We start from the raw sequence: 18,310 nt of genomic DNA on the forward strand, positions 1-18,310 counted from the left end.
CGGTAGTCTGACTTAGGCCAGCAGCGGTAGCTGCTTTTGGCAGCGTGGTAGTTGCCAAGCAATGGTAGCGTTTAAATATGCTACCGTGGGGGCCGGACAGCGGTAGCAGTCTCAGGCCAGCAGCGCTAGCTGCAAATCGCCGTTGGACATGCAGTGGCCATGGCAACAGTAGCATTTTGGTATACACAACTAGCAGCTTAGTAGCCCACTAGTACCTGCACACCCTCGGCCATTTAACCCAATCTCATCTTGTGTTTTTATTATAGGCACGGGCATCCACGGCTCGATGGCTCGGTGGCTCGTGCCTCTCCTTGGCATATCGCGGGATAATTACAGTATATCACTGAATACACACTACTCACACTTTGTCCACTTATACACACTACTCACAGTATATCACCTAATACACACTACTCACACTATGTCCACCTAATACACACTACTCACTGTATGTCCACCTTATACACACTACTCACAGTATGTCCACCTAATACACATTACTCACAGTATGTCCACCTAATACACACTACTCACCGTATGTCCACCTGATAAACACTACTCACAGTATGTCCAACCAATACACACTTCTCAGATTGTGTCCACCCAATACACACTACTCAGACAATATCAACCTAATACACACTACTCACAGTATATCCAGTTCTCCAACCCGGGCTGCGTCTGCTTTCCCCTTTGCTTGTTTCTCCCTCAGGTCTGGCAATGAGAAATACTCCAAACTAAACAGATGTATTCATGAAGAAATCCTAAATAGTGGCACCTGCTAATGTTCTAATGTGATATACACATGAACATATCACAGACAGGGGCACCTGCTAATGTTCTAATGTGATATACACATGAATATATCACAGACGGGGGTGTTTGTAGGAGGAGTGTTTGTAGGAGGAGAGTTTGTAGGAGGAGCGTTTGTAGGAGGAGTGTTTGTAGGAGGAGAGTTTGTAGGAGGAGCGTTTGTAGGAGGAGTGTTTGTAGGTGTGTTTGTAGGAGGAGTGTTTGTAGGAGGAGTGTTCGTAGGAGGAGTGTTTGTAGGAGGGGTGTTTGTAGGAGGAGTGTTTGTAGGAGGAGTGTTTGTAGGAGCAGTGTTTGTAGGAGGAGTGTTTGTAGGAGGGGTGTTTGTAGGAGGAGTGTTTGTAGGAGGAGCATTTGTAGGAGGAGTGTTTGTAGGAGGGGTGTTTGTAGGAGTTTTTGTAGGAGGAGCGTTTGTAGGAGGAGTGTTTGTAGGAGGCATGTTTGTAGAAGGAGCGTTTGTAGGAGGAGTGTTTGTAGGAGGAGCGTTTGTAGGAGGAGTGTTTGTAGGAGGGGTGTTTGTAGGAGGAGTTTTTGTAGGAGGAGTGTTTGTAGGAGGAGTGTTTGTAGGAGGCATGTTTGTAGGAGGAGCGTTTGTAGGAGGAGTGTTTGTAGGAGGAGTGTTTGTAGGAGGAGTGTTTGTAGGAGGAGCGTTTGTAGGAGGAGTGTTTGGAGGAGGAGTGTTTGGAGGAGGAGTGTATTGAGGAGGAGTGTTTGAGGGAGGCGTGTTTGGAGGAGCAGTGTTTGTAGCAGGAGCGTTTGTAGGAGGAGTGTTTGTAGGAGGGGTGTTTGTAGGAGCAGTGTTTGCAGGAGGAGTGTTTGTAGAAGGAGCGTTTGTAGGAGCAGTGTTTGTAGGAGGCATGTTTGTAGGAGGAGCATTTGTAGGAGGGGTGTTTGTTGGAGGAGTGTTTGTAGGAGGAGTGTTTGTAGGAGGAGCATTTGTAGGAGGAGTGTTTGTAGGAGTTTTTGTAAGAGGAGCGTTTGTAGGAGGAGTGTTTGTAGGAGGCATGTTTGAAGGAGGCGCATTTGTAGGAGGAGTTTTTGTAGGAGGAGCGTTTGTAGGAGGAGTGTTTGTAGGAGGCATGTTTCTAGGAGGAGCGTTTGTAGGAGGAGTGTTTGTAGGAGCAGTGTTTGTAGGAGGAGCGTTTGTAGGAGGAGTGTTTGGAGGAGGAGTGTTTGGAGGAGAAGTGTATTGAGGAGGAGTGTTTGGGGGAGGCGTATTTGGAGGAGCAGTGTTTGTAGGAGGAGTGTTTGGAGGAGGAGTGTTTGGAGGAGGAGTGTATTGAGGAGGAGTGTTTGAGGGAGGCGTGTTTGGAGGAGCAGTGTTTGTAGCAGGAGCGTTTGTAGGAGGAGTGTTTGTAGGAGGGGTGTTTGTAGAAGGAGTGTTTGCAGGAGGAGTGTTTGTAGAAGGAGCGTTTGTAGGAGCAGTGTTTGTAGGAGGCATGTTTGTAGGAGGAGCATTTGTAGGAGGGGTGTTTGTTGGAGGAGTGTTTGTAGGAGGAGTGTTTGTAGGAGGAGCGTTTGTAGGAGGAGTGTTTGTAGGAGTTTTTGTAAGAGGAGCGTTTGTAGGAGGAGTGTTTGTAGGAGGCATGTTTGAAGGAGGCGCATTTGTAGGAGGAGTTTTTGTAGGAGGAGCGTTTGTAGGAGGAGTGTTTGTAGCAGGCATGTTTCTAGGAGGAGCGTTTGTAGGAGGAGTGTTTGTAGGAGGAGTGTTTGTAGGAGGAGCGTTTGTAGGAGGAGTGTTTGGAGGAGGAGTGTTTGGAGGAGAAGTGTATTGAGGAGGAGTGTTTGGGGGAGGCGTATTTGGAGGAGCAGTGTTTGTAGGAGGAGTGTTTGTAGGAGGAGTGTTTGTAGGAGGGCTGTTTGGAGGAGGAGTGTTTGTAGGAGGAGTTTTTATAGGAGGAGCGTTTGTAGGAGGAGTGTTTGTAGGAGGCATGTTTGTAGGAGGAGTGTTTGTAGGAGGAGTGTTTGTAGGAGGAGTGTTTGTAGGAGGGGTGTTTGTAGGAGGAGCGTTTGGAGGAGGAGTGTTTGGAGGAGGAGTGTATTGAGGAGGAGTGTTTGGGGGAGGCGTGTTTGGAGGAGCAGTGTTTGTAGGAGGAGTGTTTGTAGGAGGGGTGTTTGTAGGAGGAGTGTTTGTAGGAGGAGTGTTTGTAGGAGGAGCGTTTGTAGGAGGAGTGTTTGTAGGAGGAGTTTTTGTAGGAGGAGCGTTTGTAGGAGGAGCGTTTGTAGGAGGCATGTTTGTAGGAGGAGTGTTTGTAGGAGGAGTGTTTGTAGGAGGAGTGTTTGTAGGAGGGGTGTTTGTAGGAGGAGCGTTTGTAGGAGGGGTGTTTGTAGGAGGAGTGTTTGTAGGAGGGGTGTTTGTAGGAGGAGTGTTTGTAGGAGGCATGTTTGTAGGAGGGTTTTTGTAGGAGGAGCGTTTGTAGGAGGAGAGTTTGTAGGAGGCATGTTTGTAGGAGGGGTGTTTGTACGAGTGTTTGGAGGAAAGTGTTTGGAGGAGTGTATGGAGGAGTACTGGAGGAGGAGTGTTTGGGGGAGGAGTGTTTGGGGAAGGCGTGTTTGGGGAAGGCGTGTTTGGAGGAGGAGTGTTTGGTGGAGGAGTGTTTGGGGAAGGCGTGTTTGGAGGAGGTATGTTTAGAGGAGGAGTGTTTGATGGAGGAGTGTTTCGAGGAGGAGTGTTTGGGGGAGGCCTGTTTAGAGGAGGAGTGTTTGGAGGAGACGTCCAGGAGGAGATGGTCCCACGTACAGGTGCTGCTACTCACTAGCTTGTAGGTCCATCTTCTCCATCTCCAGCTCCTTCAGTCTCTCTGCTTCTTCCCCAACCTCTCCGTCAAACTGGAAACAAGCAGTTTCACACAAATCAACAAGATGTGACAATAAGTGGGACACATAAAAATCTCATGGATTATTTCAACAACATCATGTGATGGTTTGAACACCACAGCGTGTGGCTGCTTGGTGCCCTTCATGGCACAGACTTACACAGCTTAATCAACCAGCTTCCTACAAACCTGCTCTATCTTGCTCGCTAGTTTCTTCTCATCTTCAGCAAACCCCTTCTGCTCCTCCTCACTGTCCTTAACAATCTTCTCCCTGGAAAACATCAACACCAACATCACAACAAGGACATCTCTTCCACCTTACTCACAAGTCTCTATCTCTCCTGCTGTCCTTCACACAAGTGTCAACACATACATCCCCGAGGTGTCTGGGCTGAATCTGTACCAGGCCACTACCCGGGACTATAACACATACATCCCCAAGGTGTCTGGGCTGAATCTGTACCGGGCCATTACCCGGGACTACAACACATACATCCCCGAGGTGTCTGGGCTGAATCTGTACCGGGCCATTACCCGGGACTATAACACATACATCCCCGAGGTGTCTGGGCTGAATCTGTACCGGGCCATTACCCGGGACTATAACACATACATCCCCGAGGTGTGTGGGCTGAATCTGTACCGGGCCATTACCCGGGACTATAACACATACATCCCCGAGGTGTCTGGGCTGAATCTGTACCGGGCCATTACCCGGGACTATAACACATACATCCCCGAGGTGTCTGGGCTGAATCTGTACCGGGCCATTACCCGGGACTATAACACATACATCCCCGAGGTGTGTGGGCTGAATCTGTACCGGGCCATTACCCGGGACTATAACACATACATCCCCGAGGTGTCTGGGCTGAATCTGTACCGGGCCATTACCCGGGACTATAACACATACATCCCCGAGGTGTGTGGGCTGAATCTGTACCGGGCCATTACCCGGGACTATAACACATACATCCCCAAGGTGTCTGGGCTGAATCTGTACCGGGCCATTACCCGGGACTATAACACATACATCCCTGAGGTGTCTGGGCTGAATCTGTACTGGGCCATTACCCGGGACTACAACACATACATCCCCGAGGTGTCTGGGCTGAATCTGTACCGGGCCATTACCCGGGACTACAACAATACATCCCCGAGGTGTCTGGTCTGAATCTGTACCGGGCCATTACTGGGACTTCAACACATACATCCCCGAGGTGTCTGGGCTGAATCTGTACCGGGCCATTACCCGGGACTACAACAATACATCCCCGAGGTGTCTGGTCTGAATCTGTACCGGGCCATTACTGGGACTTCAACACATACATCCCCGAGGTGTCTGGGCTGAATCTGTACCAGGCCATTTCCCGGGACTACAACACATACATCTCCGAGGTGTCTGGGCTGAATCTGTGCCGGGACTACAACACATGGCTCGGGAAGAACGTTAATTAGTTGCCCTCCATTACATAATAAAGAGATCGTCCACATGAATTTCAGGGTTATAATGGAACTGTTTCAGTTCACTGTAGGGTTAGTTTAAGGATCTTTAATACAGGACACTTTTCTCTGGATAACAAGAAGCTTCAGGAACTACATGTATTGAAATCCAAATATAGAAACACAACATTAACAGAGAAAGTTACGCTAGTTCCGTGTTATCGCACCAGCCCCATCACTACACCAGCCCCATCACTATACAATCATTACAATTAACTGGCTTCTCTCTCCTCAATACCATTGGCTTTATGTTTGTACATAATCCTACCTGGTGTAAACAGCTTGTATCTATATTAACTCAATAAGCTCACTCTACATTCACCTGATAAAGGGGCAGGAAGCAGCCCTGAAACCTCGTTACAAAGACTAAAGTTATCCATAAACAATAGTGTTATCATATTCATGGATTCAACTTCTAAATGCCTATGAAAGACCTGAAGGATCTTTAAGGTGAGGTGAGATGAAATGCGGTTTAATGTTGTGTTCAAGATTATTGCACTTATATAGCAACATGCATGCACGTGTGTGTGTGTGGCTGCTTGTACTAATCAGACTGATGCCGATTTTGGAGTGCTAGCCCACTGAGATACCATGCTGCAGTTTAACATGACTACGCCACTCAGACAGAGTATACTGACTCCAAGCCGCCCAGTCCTTGTTGTGGCCCCTTAATGCTGAGCGCCAGACAGGGTAACAACAAGTACCATCTTTGAACCCTGACCTTCCCCTGTCCGGGTGGACACTCTACCACTAGACCATGGAGGTGCTCCTTTAAGTACAGAGTTCCAGCTTGGAGTGTCTGCAGTAGGGGATGGTGAGAGAGTGAATCATTCCTACCCCTTGGCCTGCAGCGCCTTGTTTGTCTTCATCTGCTTGGACAGTCGGGTGCTGAGGTTGTTCTCCTCCTCCTCCAGGCGGGACTTGGTCGTCTCAAACCGACGAATACTCTGCAGCAGGCCACAACAGTTGCAGGGAAACCTTCCTTCAAATCTAATGATTTCATAGTATTACTTCTGACTTATCCCCGTGGGGAGTCTGGGTTAGAATGGGTCCGCAGCAACCTATACTGGTTGTAGGAGGCGACCAAATGGATCAGGTGGTCAGGATTGGTGATTTAGTTGATGGCTTGTCATCGTATCACACAGTATGATCACTGGATAGTCTGGTCTAGTCTCCATTTTTTACTGACTGCCATCATATAGCTGTAATATTGCTGAATGTGGCGTTAAACAACAAACAAACAAACATACTGAATTATCAAAATACAAATGACTTGGTCAAGATTAGAAAAATTACACTTGGATGCTCTACGAACCATATGTGGAGTAGTACGAGGAACCAGTCACAAAAAACTTTATGGGGAAACGGGTTTATGCTCACTGTCCGACAGACGACATTACCATAAATTATGTATATTTTACAAAATGGTCAATGGGCTAACTCCTAAATATCTATCTTTATGGGTCCCACCTATTATATCCAGCATAACTGGATATAACCTTCGTACTTCTAATGACTTCCAGACCAGTGCAGGACGCTTATCCCAGTATAATCGATCTTTTTTGCCATCTGTTATACAAGCTTGGAATGCACTTGATATTAATATTAGAAATGTAGATTCCTTATCTCGGTTTAAGCAATTAATTTCTAGAGAATATAAGCTTACTGCAAATTTTACATCGTTTGCTAGTTATGGCCAGCGGCAATGTCAGGTGATTTTATCTAGACTTAGGCTAGGTTGTAGTGATTTAAAATCACATTTATTTGATAGATTTCTGATTGATAATCCCATCTGTCCATGTGGCCTAAATAGAGAAGATGCTTTCCACTTTTTTCTATCTTGTCCACGCTATGCCAAGTTTAGAATTGATAAATACTTTTTTGTTAACCAGCTCAGCATACATACTATACTCCACGGCAATGAAGATTCATCTTCCTCAGACAATGAATACATTATAAAATCAGTTCACAATTACATCATTGAAACAAACCGTTTTAGGTAAGTTTTGTGTCAACTTAAGAATATAAAATGCATTTGGTATCTTGCTTTCCATTTTATTTCATGTTGTGTTATTCCTTAATGTCTGCTCTATAGACTTCATTACAATCTACATGTATAATGTACAATATTAGGAGAAGCATTAATATAGGCCTTTTTGGCCTGTTTGCTTATCCTTTTTCCATTTTGTAATGCTATTTAATGTACAATCTGAACATTAATGGAAATAAAATACTGTTTAAATCACTTGGTCAAGATTCGATTGTTTACAAGCTGCCATCAAATAGCTGAAATATTGCTGAGTTTTTGTGTTGAACTTACAGAATTCTCAAAAATACAATGACCTATTTCTCTACACAGTGAAACCAAATCAACTCATAATCCTAAGTCCAAAAGAACTTAAGTTTTAGACTCATAAACATTGTCAGAATACCCGTTCACCTACTTTACATAAATCAAATGTAACACTAGTGCTTACAGATATATAATTACCGTATTCGACGTAATAAGGGCCCCGCTCTAATAAGCACCCACGGTGACATTTGCTGATATATTGGTTGGTGAACAATCCCAATTAGCACCCCTTCTGATTGATCAATGTACACAAGACTAATTTATTTGCGTATAATACGCACTCGTGTGCTATATGCACCCTTAAATATGGGCAATAAAATTCTGGAAAAATATATCTGTCGTACATAAACATTTCAGGCTGTCAGCATAACCATGAAATTTATCTTTCTACTCTGTTTTTTTCCACCAAAATAATATTCTTATCAGAGCCCCCTATTTCTAATTTTGAGAGCGCCCTGGACGCTTATTACGTCGAATACGGTAATCTTTTAAAAAATAAACACGACTAATTTGGCCAAGCTGGCTGTGTGAGGTCGTCACCTTCCTGAGTGCGTCCAGCTTCCCCTCACTGTCAAACAGCAGCTCATGGTACACGTCCAGTTCTCTGAAACACACAGGGACAGTACAGCACACGGCGGAGGAAGCTGGCACTGACAGCCAGCCCACTGATGTTGCCTACACGTGCAGGCCTGTGTGGGGACTGATGCAGTAGACATCTACATCCTACTTACATCCCAGGCAACAACTGGCATCTCAATTGTCAATTTACATATTATATGTGTATTTGTTCTCATGAAGTGAATATCTCGTCCCTCTGATATGTAAGGTCTGTGTATTGCTCCTGTGGTGTTTTTATCGGATCACTCACTTCTTTTTGCCCATGTTGTGTTCTCGCTGGTCCCTGGTCTTCTCTGTTGTGTCAGCCTGGAACAGACACAAACCTCAGTCTTGGGCACAACCCACACAGGACCACAAGCATCGGGGTTATCACCTTTGACATCCCATTTTCAAATAGTTGTGCTTCTATCTGTACCCATGTGGAGTTAGTTGTACTTCATTTATCTCCCTGTCACATTATCCAGCTGTCACACCTCCCTGTCACATCATCCATCTGTCACATCATCCACCTGTCACACCCACCTGTCACATCCACCTGTCACATCTCCCTGTCACATTATCCACCTGTCACACCTCCCTGTCACATCATCCATCTGTCAAATCATCCATCTGTCACACCCACCTGTCACATCCACCTGTCACATCCACCTGTCACATCTCCCTGTCACACCATCCACCTGTCACACCTCCCTGTTACATCATCCATCTGTCACATCATCCACCTGTCACACCCACCTGTCACATCTCCCTGTCACATCCACCTGTCACATCCACCTGTCACATCTCCCTGTCACACCATCCACCTGTCACACCTCCCTGTCACACCATCCACCTGTCACACCCACCTGTCACACCCACCTGTCACATCTACATGTCACATCCACCTGTCACATCCACATGTCACATCTACCTGTCACATCCACATGTCACATCTACCTGTCACATCTACCTGTCACATCCACCTATCCCATCTACCTGTCACACCCACTTGTCACGACCACCTATCACATCCACCTGTCACATGCATCTGTCACATCCACTGGTCACATCCATCTGTCACATCCACTTGTCACATACACCTGTCAAACCCACCTATTACATCCAACGGTCACATCCACATGCTACATCAACCTGTCACATCCACCTGTCACATCAACCTGTCACATCCACCTGTCACAGGTACGCTGTCCCGCCAACTCACCACGGCTCTCTTCAGTCTCTTCTTCTCGTGTCTGGCCTCCGTCCTCTCCTGGATCAGGTCCTCCTTCAGCTGCAGGATCCCGTCCTCCAGGTCCACGATCTACACAGAGGACCGGGTCAGCACAGAACTAATTACAAACCTTCATGTACAAAACACTTACACTCAGTAACACCATGAAGTGTAGGTCCTCCTAGGACAACCATGTCCTTGTAGGAAATAACCTCTGATAAAGGGCAGTACACATGTTTAGTCTACAAACTGAGTGATGATTTCACACAACTTTAGTCTTATAACATTTTCAAGAGCATTCTAGAGTTTCGTAATTATGATCATCAACAGTATGTATACAATCGTCACCCAAATACATACATTCTGATTGGCCTGGCGAACTTTGTCTCTGGTCTCATTCAAAGCAATCTGCATGCTGAAAGTTAAATGCATTAGATGCATGATTTCATGATGTATGACATGATGTAAGATTAACTTCCCTCTACAACCTAGACATAGCCTGACATCACAAAGTTGGCATTTCGATCACCGTCTCCAAATGGCAAAGCTCGTGTCACGCGGATACATTAAACTGTTGACAACTGAAGGAAACATAAAAGTGATCTGACACAAGTAATTAAAGAGTTATCCATGTTACACTGTAACCATGCCCCCAAAATCATTCCAAAATTCTGAAATAAATAAATCCTTGGTTTTCAAAGTTATATTTGAAGATATGATTGGCACTAAATGACAAGATGTGGCTGAGTGACCAGAGGTGTCTGAGTGACCGGAGGTGTCTGTTTGACTTGGGTCTCACCTGGCTTTCTCTGCCATCCTCTGGTTCAGCTGTGAGATGATTTCCTCATGCTGCTGACGAACCAACTCTCTCTCGGGGCTGGAAAACACAACTGACACATGACATAAACAATCACAAGATAACACAGTCTCAGTTGTTGGCACTTTATCATAGTCATTTCTGTTCCATCAGCGGGGAAGTGATTGAGTCAGTCAGCGGGTTGGGATTAATACCACCATGAACAGTATTTCAGTTATATCACGGTGTGTCTGTTTCGTGTGCCCGAAGTAATGCAGGTCTTAGCCTTTGGTGAAACCCATGAGCACAGGTGGCATGATCAGGGGGACTTGGGATTCTAAACCACGATCATGGGTTTCTGGCAAGCCTGAAGTACAAACAGCCGGAAAAAAATGGAAATTTTCCAAAAAATTGTTAACTTTTATACCTATCCTATCTCACACTGTGCATTTCTTCTTTCAAACCTACCGTATTCGACGTAATAAGCGCCCCGCTCTAATAAGCGCCCACGGCGATATTTGCTAATATATTGGCTAGTGAACAATCCCAAATGGCACCCCTTCCGATTGATCAATGTACACAAGACTTATTTTTTCGCGAATAATAAGCACTCGTCTGTTATATGCACCCTTAATTATTGGCAATTAAATTCTGGAAAATATATCTGTCGTACATAAACATTTCAGGCTGTCAGCATAAACCACGAAATTTATCTTTCAACTCTGTTTTTTTCACCAAAATAATATTCTAATAAGAGCCCCCTATTTCTAATTTTGAGAGCGCCCTGGGCAATTATTGCGTCGAATACGGTATGTGGATATGTGCTTGTGTTTCCAGCATCTAAGAACACACCCAGCATCACCATGGTCACTACCCATACAAATGGATCACACTCCTTGTGCATAGCGATTCACATGACCTGATCATGTGCTTACCCCTGCCATATCATTCCCTTTCATCAGAACGCCGCGATATAACTGGAATACTGTTAAAAGCGGCGTTAAACCCAACTCACTCACTTTCATCAGAGCTAACAGGCTACAGGAGTTGAGATGCAGGGATGGTCGGATGGGCAAATAGCTGTGAGATAGGATAAGTATAGAAATAAAAAAAATTATTAGAAAATACCATGCATTTATCCAACATTTGGAAGGTGGTGAGCAGATAGCCCAAGCCTGTATTATACTATACAACCGTGAGATGTGCACAAGGAAGCTGGTTCTAAACAGTGAAATAAATTTAAGAATTGACCTTCATTTTGTGTGAGTTCATTGGAGTATGAACCTTCACAGAGTCAGGGCCAAACTGTATGAACGTCGGAGATTATCTACACTAATTCATAGATTGCTGGAGACAGTCACTGTCAGCCTAGACACGGATTGAGTCTATACTACGATAGTTTAAATGTGGGCCGTAGCAAGGATATTCGTGAATAATCATGCAGTCAAGCTCTCTGACATTTCTCAATGCATACTGACATGCTGAGACCAAGATTAAAGGTTCTAAAAGATCAGAAAGAAAACCTTATGTATGTTTTCGTGCTAGGGAATTCCCAGGGGTTTCCCCAGGAATGTGGAAGTAGTCCGTCAGTGTTTACGTCATTTCAAGAACACAGTCTTGTGAAAAACGTATGAACGTCAAATTGTATCGTTCATACACTTATGAACGTCAATTTCGTGGTCATGTGACTGACTTCTCATCCAATGGAAAAGCCGTATATCGTGTAAACTTCAAATTAAAAAATTATATAACATTTAACAAACTGCCTACCGTCATAAACAACAATGACTCGCAAAGGGGAAAACACACCAAAGATGGTGATACGATCTCGATACGAGAATCAGACGTGACAGCATGGGATCAGGTAAAACATGTGGAAAATATCTACTCCTTGCAGAGACTTCCTAGATGAAGACAGAAGTCTCTACACACGAGCAAGTCCCCCCTCCAGCTGGGTACTCCGTCATGGAGCCCGAAACTTAAATAATTAGTAATAACACAGAAATGAAAAAAACACCAAGATTTGATTCTGTATATACATCAGGCTTAGAACAATGAACAAGATCGGGTGTATGCCTCGAGTATCTGCACTGTTTTGCAGTAGATAGCTGCTGTGTCAGGACCATGGGACCCAACTTGATGGAGGCCCTGGACGTCTGTAACGGAGATGTCACGGACATAGTGGGAAGTGATGACTGTGTCTGACTTCCAAAAACAGCCTTCCATAATGGCAGAGAGAGAACAGTTGCTATGTAAGGCCATGGTATAAGCGACTGTTCTTCACTATGAAATCCCAGCGACTTTGTAAAACCATCCTGTTCTCTGACCATTCAAACGAGATTCTGTTAACATTCAAAGCATTAATCTTGCTAACATGTGCAGCAGTTGCAAGGGCCAAGAAAACGGTCTTGTAAGTGATTAACTTGAACTCTTTGCCATCCAGTGTTTCATAATCGACCAAAGTGACAAAGGATTATGTTAAGATCCAAGGTGGGAGGCCGGAAATGGGACGTCTAGTCCGCTGTCGTCATCCACCAAGAGTACTGGTACAGTTGATGCAAGAGGTTCAAGGACCATGGAAGGGGTAGGTTGCTTCACCAATTTCTTGACATTCTTAGTAGGTGTTTTCTTTGCCTTGGAAGAACCCCATGGAGTTTTTTCCAGGTCCTTACATTTTGAAAGACGATCCGACTTTCTTAGCGACATTTATGTAGATAGACACTGAAAGATTATTTTTCCGGTAGTGCACGACCCGGTTCATCCATGTTTTCAGACAGATACACACAACACTACATGCCTTGGAAGATTGTTGGATGCAAGAAAAAAACCAACCAAATTCTCTCACTGGAAAAGTCACACCCAGAGCAGTTAGAAAGAGAAAGATATGGCATAGGTAAGCACAAGTCGTGTAGGTCGCTATGCACGAGAAGAATGTGCATGATCCATTTGTTTAGGTAGTAACAATGGTGATGTTGGGTGTGTTCAGGTGAATTGTTTATAGAAGTTGGAAACTTTGTTCGACAATTTTCCACACAGGATCGAAAGCAGAAAGAAAAAAATGCAAATTGTGAGATAGTATCGGTTTAAAAAGTTCACAATTCAGTAAAAACTACTGAAACTCACACATAAACCTATGACAGTTGTGTCGTTAAGATTGCTGTGTACAGTAAATACTAGTTAGAAAACTACAAGACTTGAGCTCTCAATGAATTCTCCAAGGTGAAGGATAAAATAGCAGAAATGCATGCCGACAGACAGTAGTGACACACATCGCTGGGAACCTACTGCAATATGGAGTTTTCCTTCTCCAGCTCCCGTTGGCGCTCGCCCTGATACACGATGTTCGTGTTGATGTTGTCCAGCTTGTCCTGCAGTTCCTGTTGGGCTTTCGCATTGGACTGACGGGCAGAGTTGACCGCAACTGCAAATAAAAAATATATCTTATAATGGCTTTGTTTAGTTATTATAGACATAAAACATGTTGATATATATATGACAATCAGCCATCATGTAAAATATCAAAGCATATATTGGCCGTATCACACAAAGATCACAAAGGTCATTTATTTATCTTTGAAATAATCCCATCATATCACCTAGTCTCATCTAAGATTTCTAACTATAAGTGTTATATGTGCAAAGTTGTATGTGATGCCTGGAGTTTGTATTGCGTGTAAGGAGCTAGTGTAGTAAAGTCACATGACCTACCATGGCGACATCCATGGATTCGTGAGCAGTCATTTTAATAGTGTCAGTATTCTAAACTTGGTAAGTTCCAGGTACTGTGGTGAGGTGGTTGATGATGTAAGTGAAGATAGCCATTGGAGGTGGACTTGTCACATGGGGATGTTGTAGTAAAGACTACTTTGACTGATACGAAGTGTTTGTTGAAGTTTGAGTTGATCTGAGTTGTCAACAAGTGATCACAATGCCAGGCGGAGATATAACAAAAGCATGTACATCAAACTCACCCATAATTTCTTCTTTGATTTCAGCAGGCAGGAATTGTAACTTGTGACGATTAACACTGGCTTTGATAGTTTCTGTCTCCAGTTCATCATGAAGCTGTTTGCGCTCTTGTTCCTACAATGCAGTCAACAACATGATTGTTGTTGTAGCCCTCTACATGTAAAGCTTAAATACTTCATACCAACAGCCTTCAAGATTTATTCAATAACAGATATAGATGTAAATATGTCTGCATTATATAAACATAAAGACAATTTCCACACTGAAAAACAAACATAGATGTTCACGCTGTAGGTGATGCAGTCAATCATGTCAAAAAGATGACTAACGTTTTATCTGAAAATTGCTACATACGTACGTACGTACCTACCTACCTACCCAACCACCCTACCTACCCACACACCCTGATTTTACATGTTGACTGTAACATATACACATACCTGATCTTTGACTTTGTCTAATCTAGCAAATTATACAATGTACAATAACACTGACTAGTGAAATTAAATTCATATCTGAAATTGATACTTACCAGCTCATGAAGTGCTTCAATAACTTTATCTATATTGCTAACATCACTGTTAAGAAATCCAAATTGTTCTGATCTCATTCGATCTCCTGCAACAACAAAAATATTATTTATTATCATTAATACTTGTCGCAAAATCCATGAATACAAAAAATTGAAGGTATTTATGTAAAATCTGTATGACACAAGTCAATGAAATAGGTCAAATGTTATGCATCAAATTTTATAATAGGGAGTAATTTTTTTTAATATTACACCTCAAAATACTAGATCGAGTCAAATCCTGCTTCACCATTGCCAATTTGGTTCTTTCTTATTATACTTTGAGGGGTGCAATTGAAATCGATTCCTTTAATCTAATGCTTTATGAAAATAAGTCAAACCAAAAAAGGGGCATGACATCTGATATTATTTAGCTTTGTATTCTACTTCTACTTCGATATGCATAGTATGCAGCATACTGTGATATCTAGAGGTAAAACGGCCGATAGGTTATCAAATTATCATCAAGCACTATAAAATTCTACTTTCAACAATTAGATTTCAGGGAATTATTGTAAGTTCTACGTTAGATTCTTGTGAAGCATGGATCTACAATTACCAGTCTCTACGACCTTTCTGCTATAGTAGCATCATTCCAAAATAAATATCATTCCCTCACCAAGTTCCTGAAGCTTCTCCACGGCATTATTTACCCCCGGCACTTCTGTTTGAGATGACATTTTGAAGTAACTGCGTTACGGTTCTTTCAGAACGCCTCGGTCGCCATATGTAAACTATTTTGTTGTCAACCAATCATTTCAAAGGGAGGTAACTATTTGTGATAATAGTGCATACCACTACAGATAATATTGTTGCAAGGGGGCAGATAGGTCGTTATTCACTTAAAGTAAACCAATATATGAAAATTATTAAATATTGGACTAGATTGATATTTCAGCCTGATAATCCTATTTTGAAACATGTTTATGATTATCAAGTGTCCTTGGCGGATAAAGGTATTGAATGTTTGGCTTTTCATGTAAAACAATTATTATCATCATATGGTTTTGGTTCTGTCTGGTGTAATCAAGATGTTCCAAATGTAAATAAGTTTATTGTTTGTTTTAAGCAAAGATGTATAGATATAGATCAGCAAACTTGGTTAAGTAAATTAAAAACATTTCCAAACTTACAATGTATTCACAAATTAAACCATGCATTGTATTAGAAAGACATTTAACATCAATACCTGTTAGAGTATATCAATTTGCTCTTAGTTTTTTCCGTTGTTCTAGCCATAACCTAATGCTTGAAGAAGGTAGAAAAATTGGTCTTTCTAGAGATGAACGCTTATGTTCATTTTGTGTAGTCCGTGTAATTGAAACTGAGTATCATTTTTGCATTGAATGTCAATTTTACTCAGATCTGAGCAATAGTCTTATACCTAAGTATTACCATTCACAACCTTCATTTGATAGATTTTGCACTCTTATGTCTTGCCAAAATGAACATGTTATTAATAAATTAGCTAAATATATTTTTCTTGCTTTAAAGAAACGACGATTTTTTTTCAAATGTATGCAATAATTCAATTGTTTCACTATGTATATCACTTGTATTATCTGGCGCCTGCTATTGTATAATGGGCCGGTGGCCTCTCTACTGAAATATACTCACTCACTACAGAAAATATCGAGGGGTACAGCGCAAAGAAACTTCATTAGTTTGTGATTTGCTTTTCAGTAAATCGTTTTGATCTTTATGTTAAGGGACTTTGATGATGGTTAGCTAAAAGACGTACATCTACGATGATTAAATCTATAGCGTAATTTCTGTATGGCATGTGTGAAAACGGAGTGTGATTAAACACAGGACCTTCAGCCTCGTCTGCGAGTGTGTTATCAATAGTAGTTACATGGTCCTGTGGGTTAAAGGTGCAGTTGATGTAAGAGTTTCAGGAGAGATTCCCTTGTTAAAGCGAAGCGTTTACAGATCAGATTTTTGTATGTATATGAGCGCTGATATCGGACAGAATTTAAAGAATTCTTTAATCAGCAATATAATTTTGTTTCTGTGTTTTGTACAAGAATAGATACGATTTATGTATTCAATATTTCTACCGGAACTGCTAAAGAGAAGAGACTGCTGGAAACCTACAGAGGGAGATCCATGTATGAGTAAAGATTTGGTTTTGGGAGAAGGAACACGTAATGCTTGTTTACGTGCGAAATTAAGGCCTCCATCAAGACTAGAAATGTGAAACGATGGGATATACTTCTAACAGGGCGTATTCATCCCCTGGTTAGTTGATGTCAGAGTTTAGGGGGCGTGTTCATCCCCTGGTTAGTTGATGTTAGAGTTAAGGGGGCGTGTTCATACCCTGGTTAGTTGATGTCAGAGTTTAGGGGGCGTGTTCATCCCCTGGTTAGTTGATGTTAGAGTTAAGGGGGCGTATTCATCCCCTGGTTAGTTGATGTTAGAGTTAAGGGGGCGTGTTCATCGTCTGGACAGTTAATGCTTTAGTTTAGGGGGCGTGTTCATCGTCTGGTCAGTTATAATGCTTTAGTTTAGGGGGCGTGTTCATCGTCTGGACAGTTGTAATGCTTTAGTTTAGGGGGCGTGTTCATCGTCTGGACAGTTAATGCTTTAGTTTAGGGGGCGTGTTCATCGTCTGGTCAGTTAATGCTTTAGTTTAGGGGGCGTGTTCATCGTCTGGACAGCTAATGCTTTAGTTTAGGGGGCGTGTTCATCGTCTGGACAGTTAATGCTTTAGTGTAGGGGGCGTGTTCATCGTCTGGTCAGTTGTAATGCTTTAGATTAGGGGGCGTGTTCATCGCCTGGACAGTTAATGCTTTAGTTTAGGGGGCGTGTTCATCGTCTGGTCAGTTAATGCTTTAGTTTAGGGGCGTGTTCATCGTCTGGTCAGTTGTAATGCTTTAGTTTAGGGGACGTGTTCATCGTCTGGACAGTTAATGCTTTAGTTTAGGGGGCGTGTTCATCGTCTGGTCAGTTAAAGCTTAAGTTTAGGGGGCGCGTTCATCGTCTGGTCAGTTAATGCTTTAGTTTAGGGGGCGTGTTCATCGTCTGGTCAGTTAAAGCTTTAGTTTAGGGGGCGTGTTCTTCGTCTGGTCAGTTAAAGCTTTAGTTTAGGGGGCGTGTTCTTCGTCTGGTCAGTTAAAGCTTCAGTTTAGGGGGCGTGTTCATCGTCTGGTCAGTTAATGCTTTAGTTTAGGGGGCGTGTTCATTGATCAGTTAATGCTTTAGTTTAGGGGGCGTTCTTCGTCTGGTCAGTTAATGCTTTAGTTTAGGGGGCGTGTTCATGGTCTGGTCAGTTGTTGCTTCAGTTTAAGGGATGTTTTCACCTCTTGATCCGGTAGCAGTCATGCGTATATGTAACTGGATATTTCCAGTGGAAAGTTATTCCTGGGAATATTTTTCCAAATAAGTATTTTCCCCTGCTTATATTTTCCAGGCCCTGGTTACCTGGACGAATTAGACCTTGTCTCAGAAATGAACACATTTTAGAGAAAAAAAGTTTTCAAATTAACTTTAAAATTATAATAAAAAGGAGACCAGACTTTCTTCATTTTCAGAAACTGCAGTAATCTAGACCTGGCAAATATTATAGACTTGCATGGGCTGTATTGGACATATTTGTTTCAGGGTCTGTATGAAAGACAATTACCAATTCTAAACCTGGAATCAACACGGGTGTTCTAGAAGT

The 18,310-nt window shown here is 42.8% G+C and overlaps 1 protein-coding gene across 3 annotated transcripts in view; it reads right to left on the reverse strand.

Moving 5' to 3' along the window:
- Positions 1–15,393, reverse strand: part of LOC124140728 (myosin heavy chain, striated muscle-like) — a 48,270-nt gene extending 32,877 nt beyond the window's left edge. For all 3 annotated transcript variants that reach the window (XM_048384818.1, XM_048384817.1, XM_048384819.1), the window contains exons 1-13: positions 15,266–15,393; positions 14,608–14,693; positions 14,078–14,189; positions 13,392–13,527; positions 10,110–10,187; positions 9,671–9,725; positions 9,302–9,400; positions 8,351–8,406; positions 8,023–8,086; positions 5,967–6,076; positions 3,816–3,897; positions 3,567–3,639; positions 651–714 (exon numbers count right to left, since the gene is read on the reverse strand). In XM_048384818.1, coding sequence (XP_048240775.1) covers positions 651–714; positions 3,567–3,639; positions 3,816–3,897; positions 5,967–6,076; positions 8,023–8,086; positions 8,351–8,406; positions 9,302–9,400; positions 9,671–9,725; positions 10,110–10,187; positions 13,392–13,527; positions 14,078–14,189; positions 14,608–14,693; positions 15,266–15,326 — 1,076 coding nt within the window. In that variant the 5' untranslated portion in view covers positions 15,327–15,393. The remainder of the gene's footprint in view (positions 1–650; positions 715–3,566; positions 3,640–3,815; positions 3,898–5,966; positions 6,077–8,022; positions 8,087–8,350; positions 8,407–9,301; positions 9,401–9,670; positions 9,726–10,109; positions 10,188–13,391; positions 13,528–14,077; positions 14,190–14,607; positions 14,694–15,265) is intronic.
- Positions 15,394–18,310: the final 2,917 nt, after the last annotated feature.

Source organism: Haliotis rufescens, unplaced genomic scaffold (genome assembly GCF_023055435.1).
Source record: "Haliotis rufescens isolate VD_foot unplaced genomic scaffold, xgHalRufe1.0.p SCAF_51, whole genome shotgun sequence".
NCBI lineage: Eukaryota > Metazoa > Mollusca > Gastropoda > Lepetellida > Haliotidae > Haliotis > Haliotis rufescens.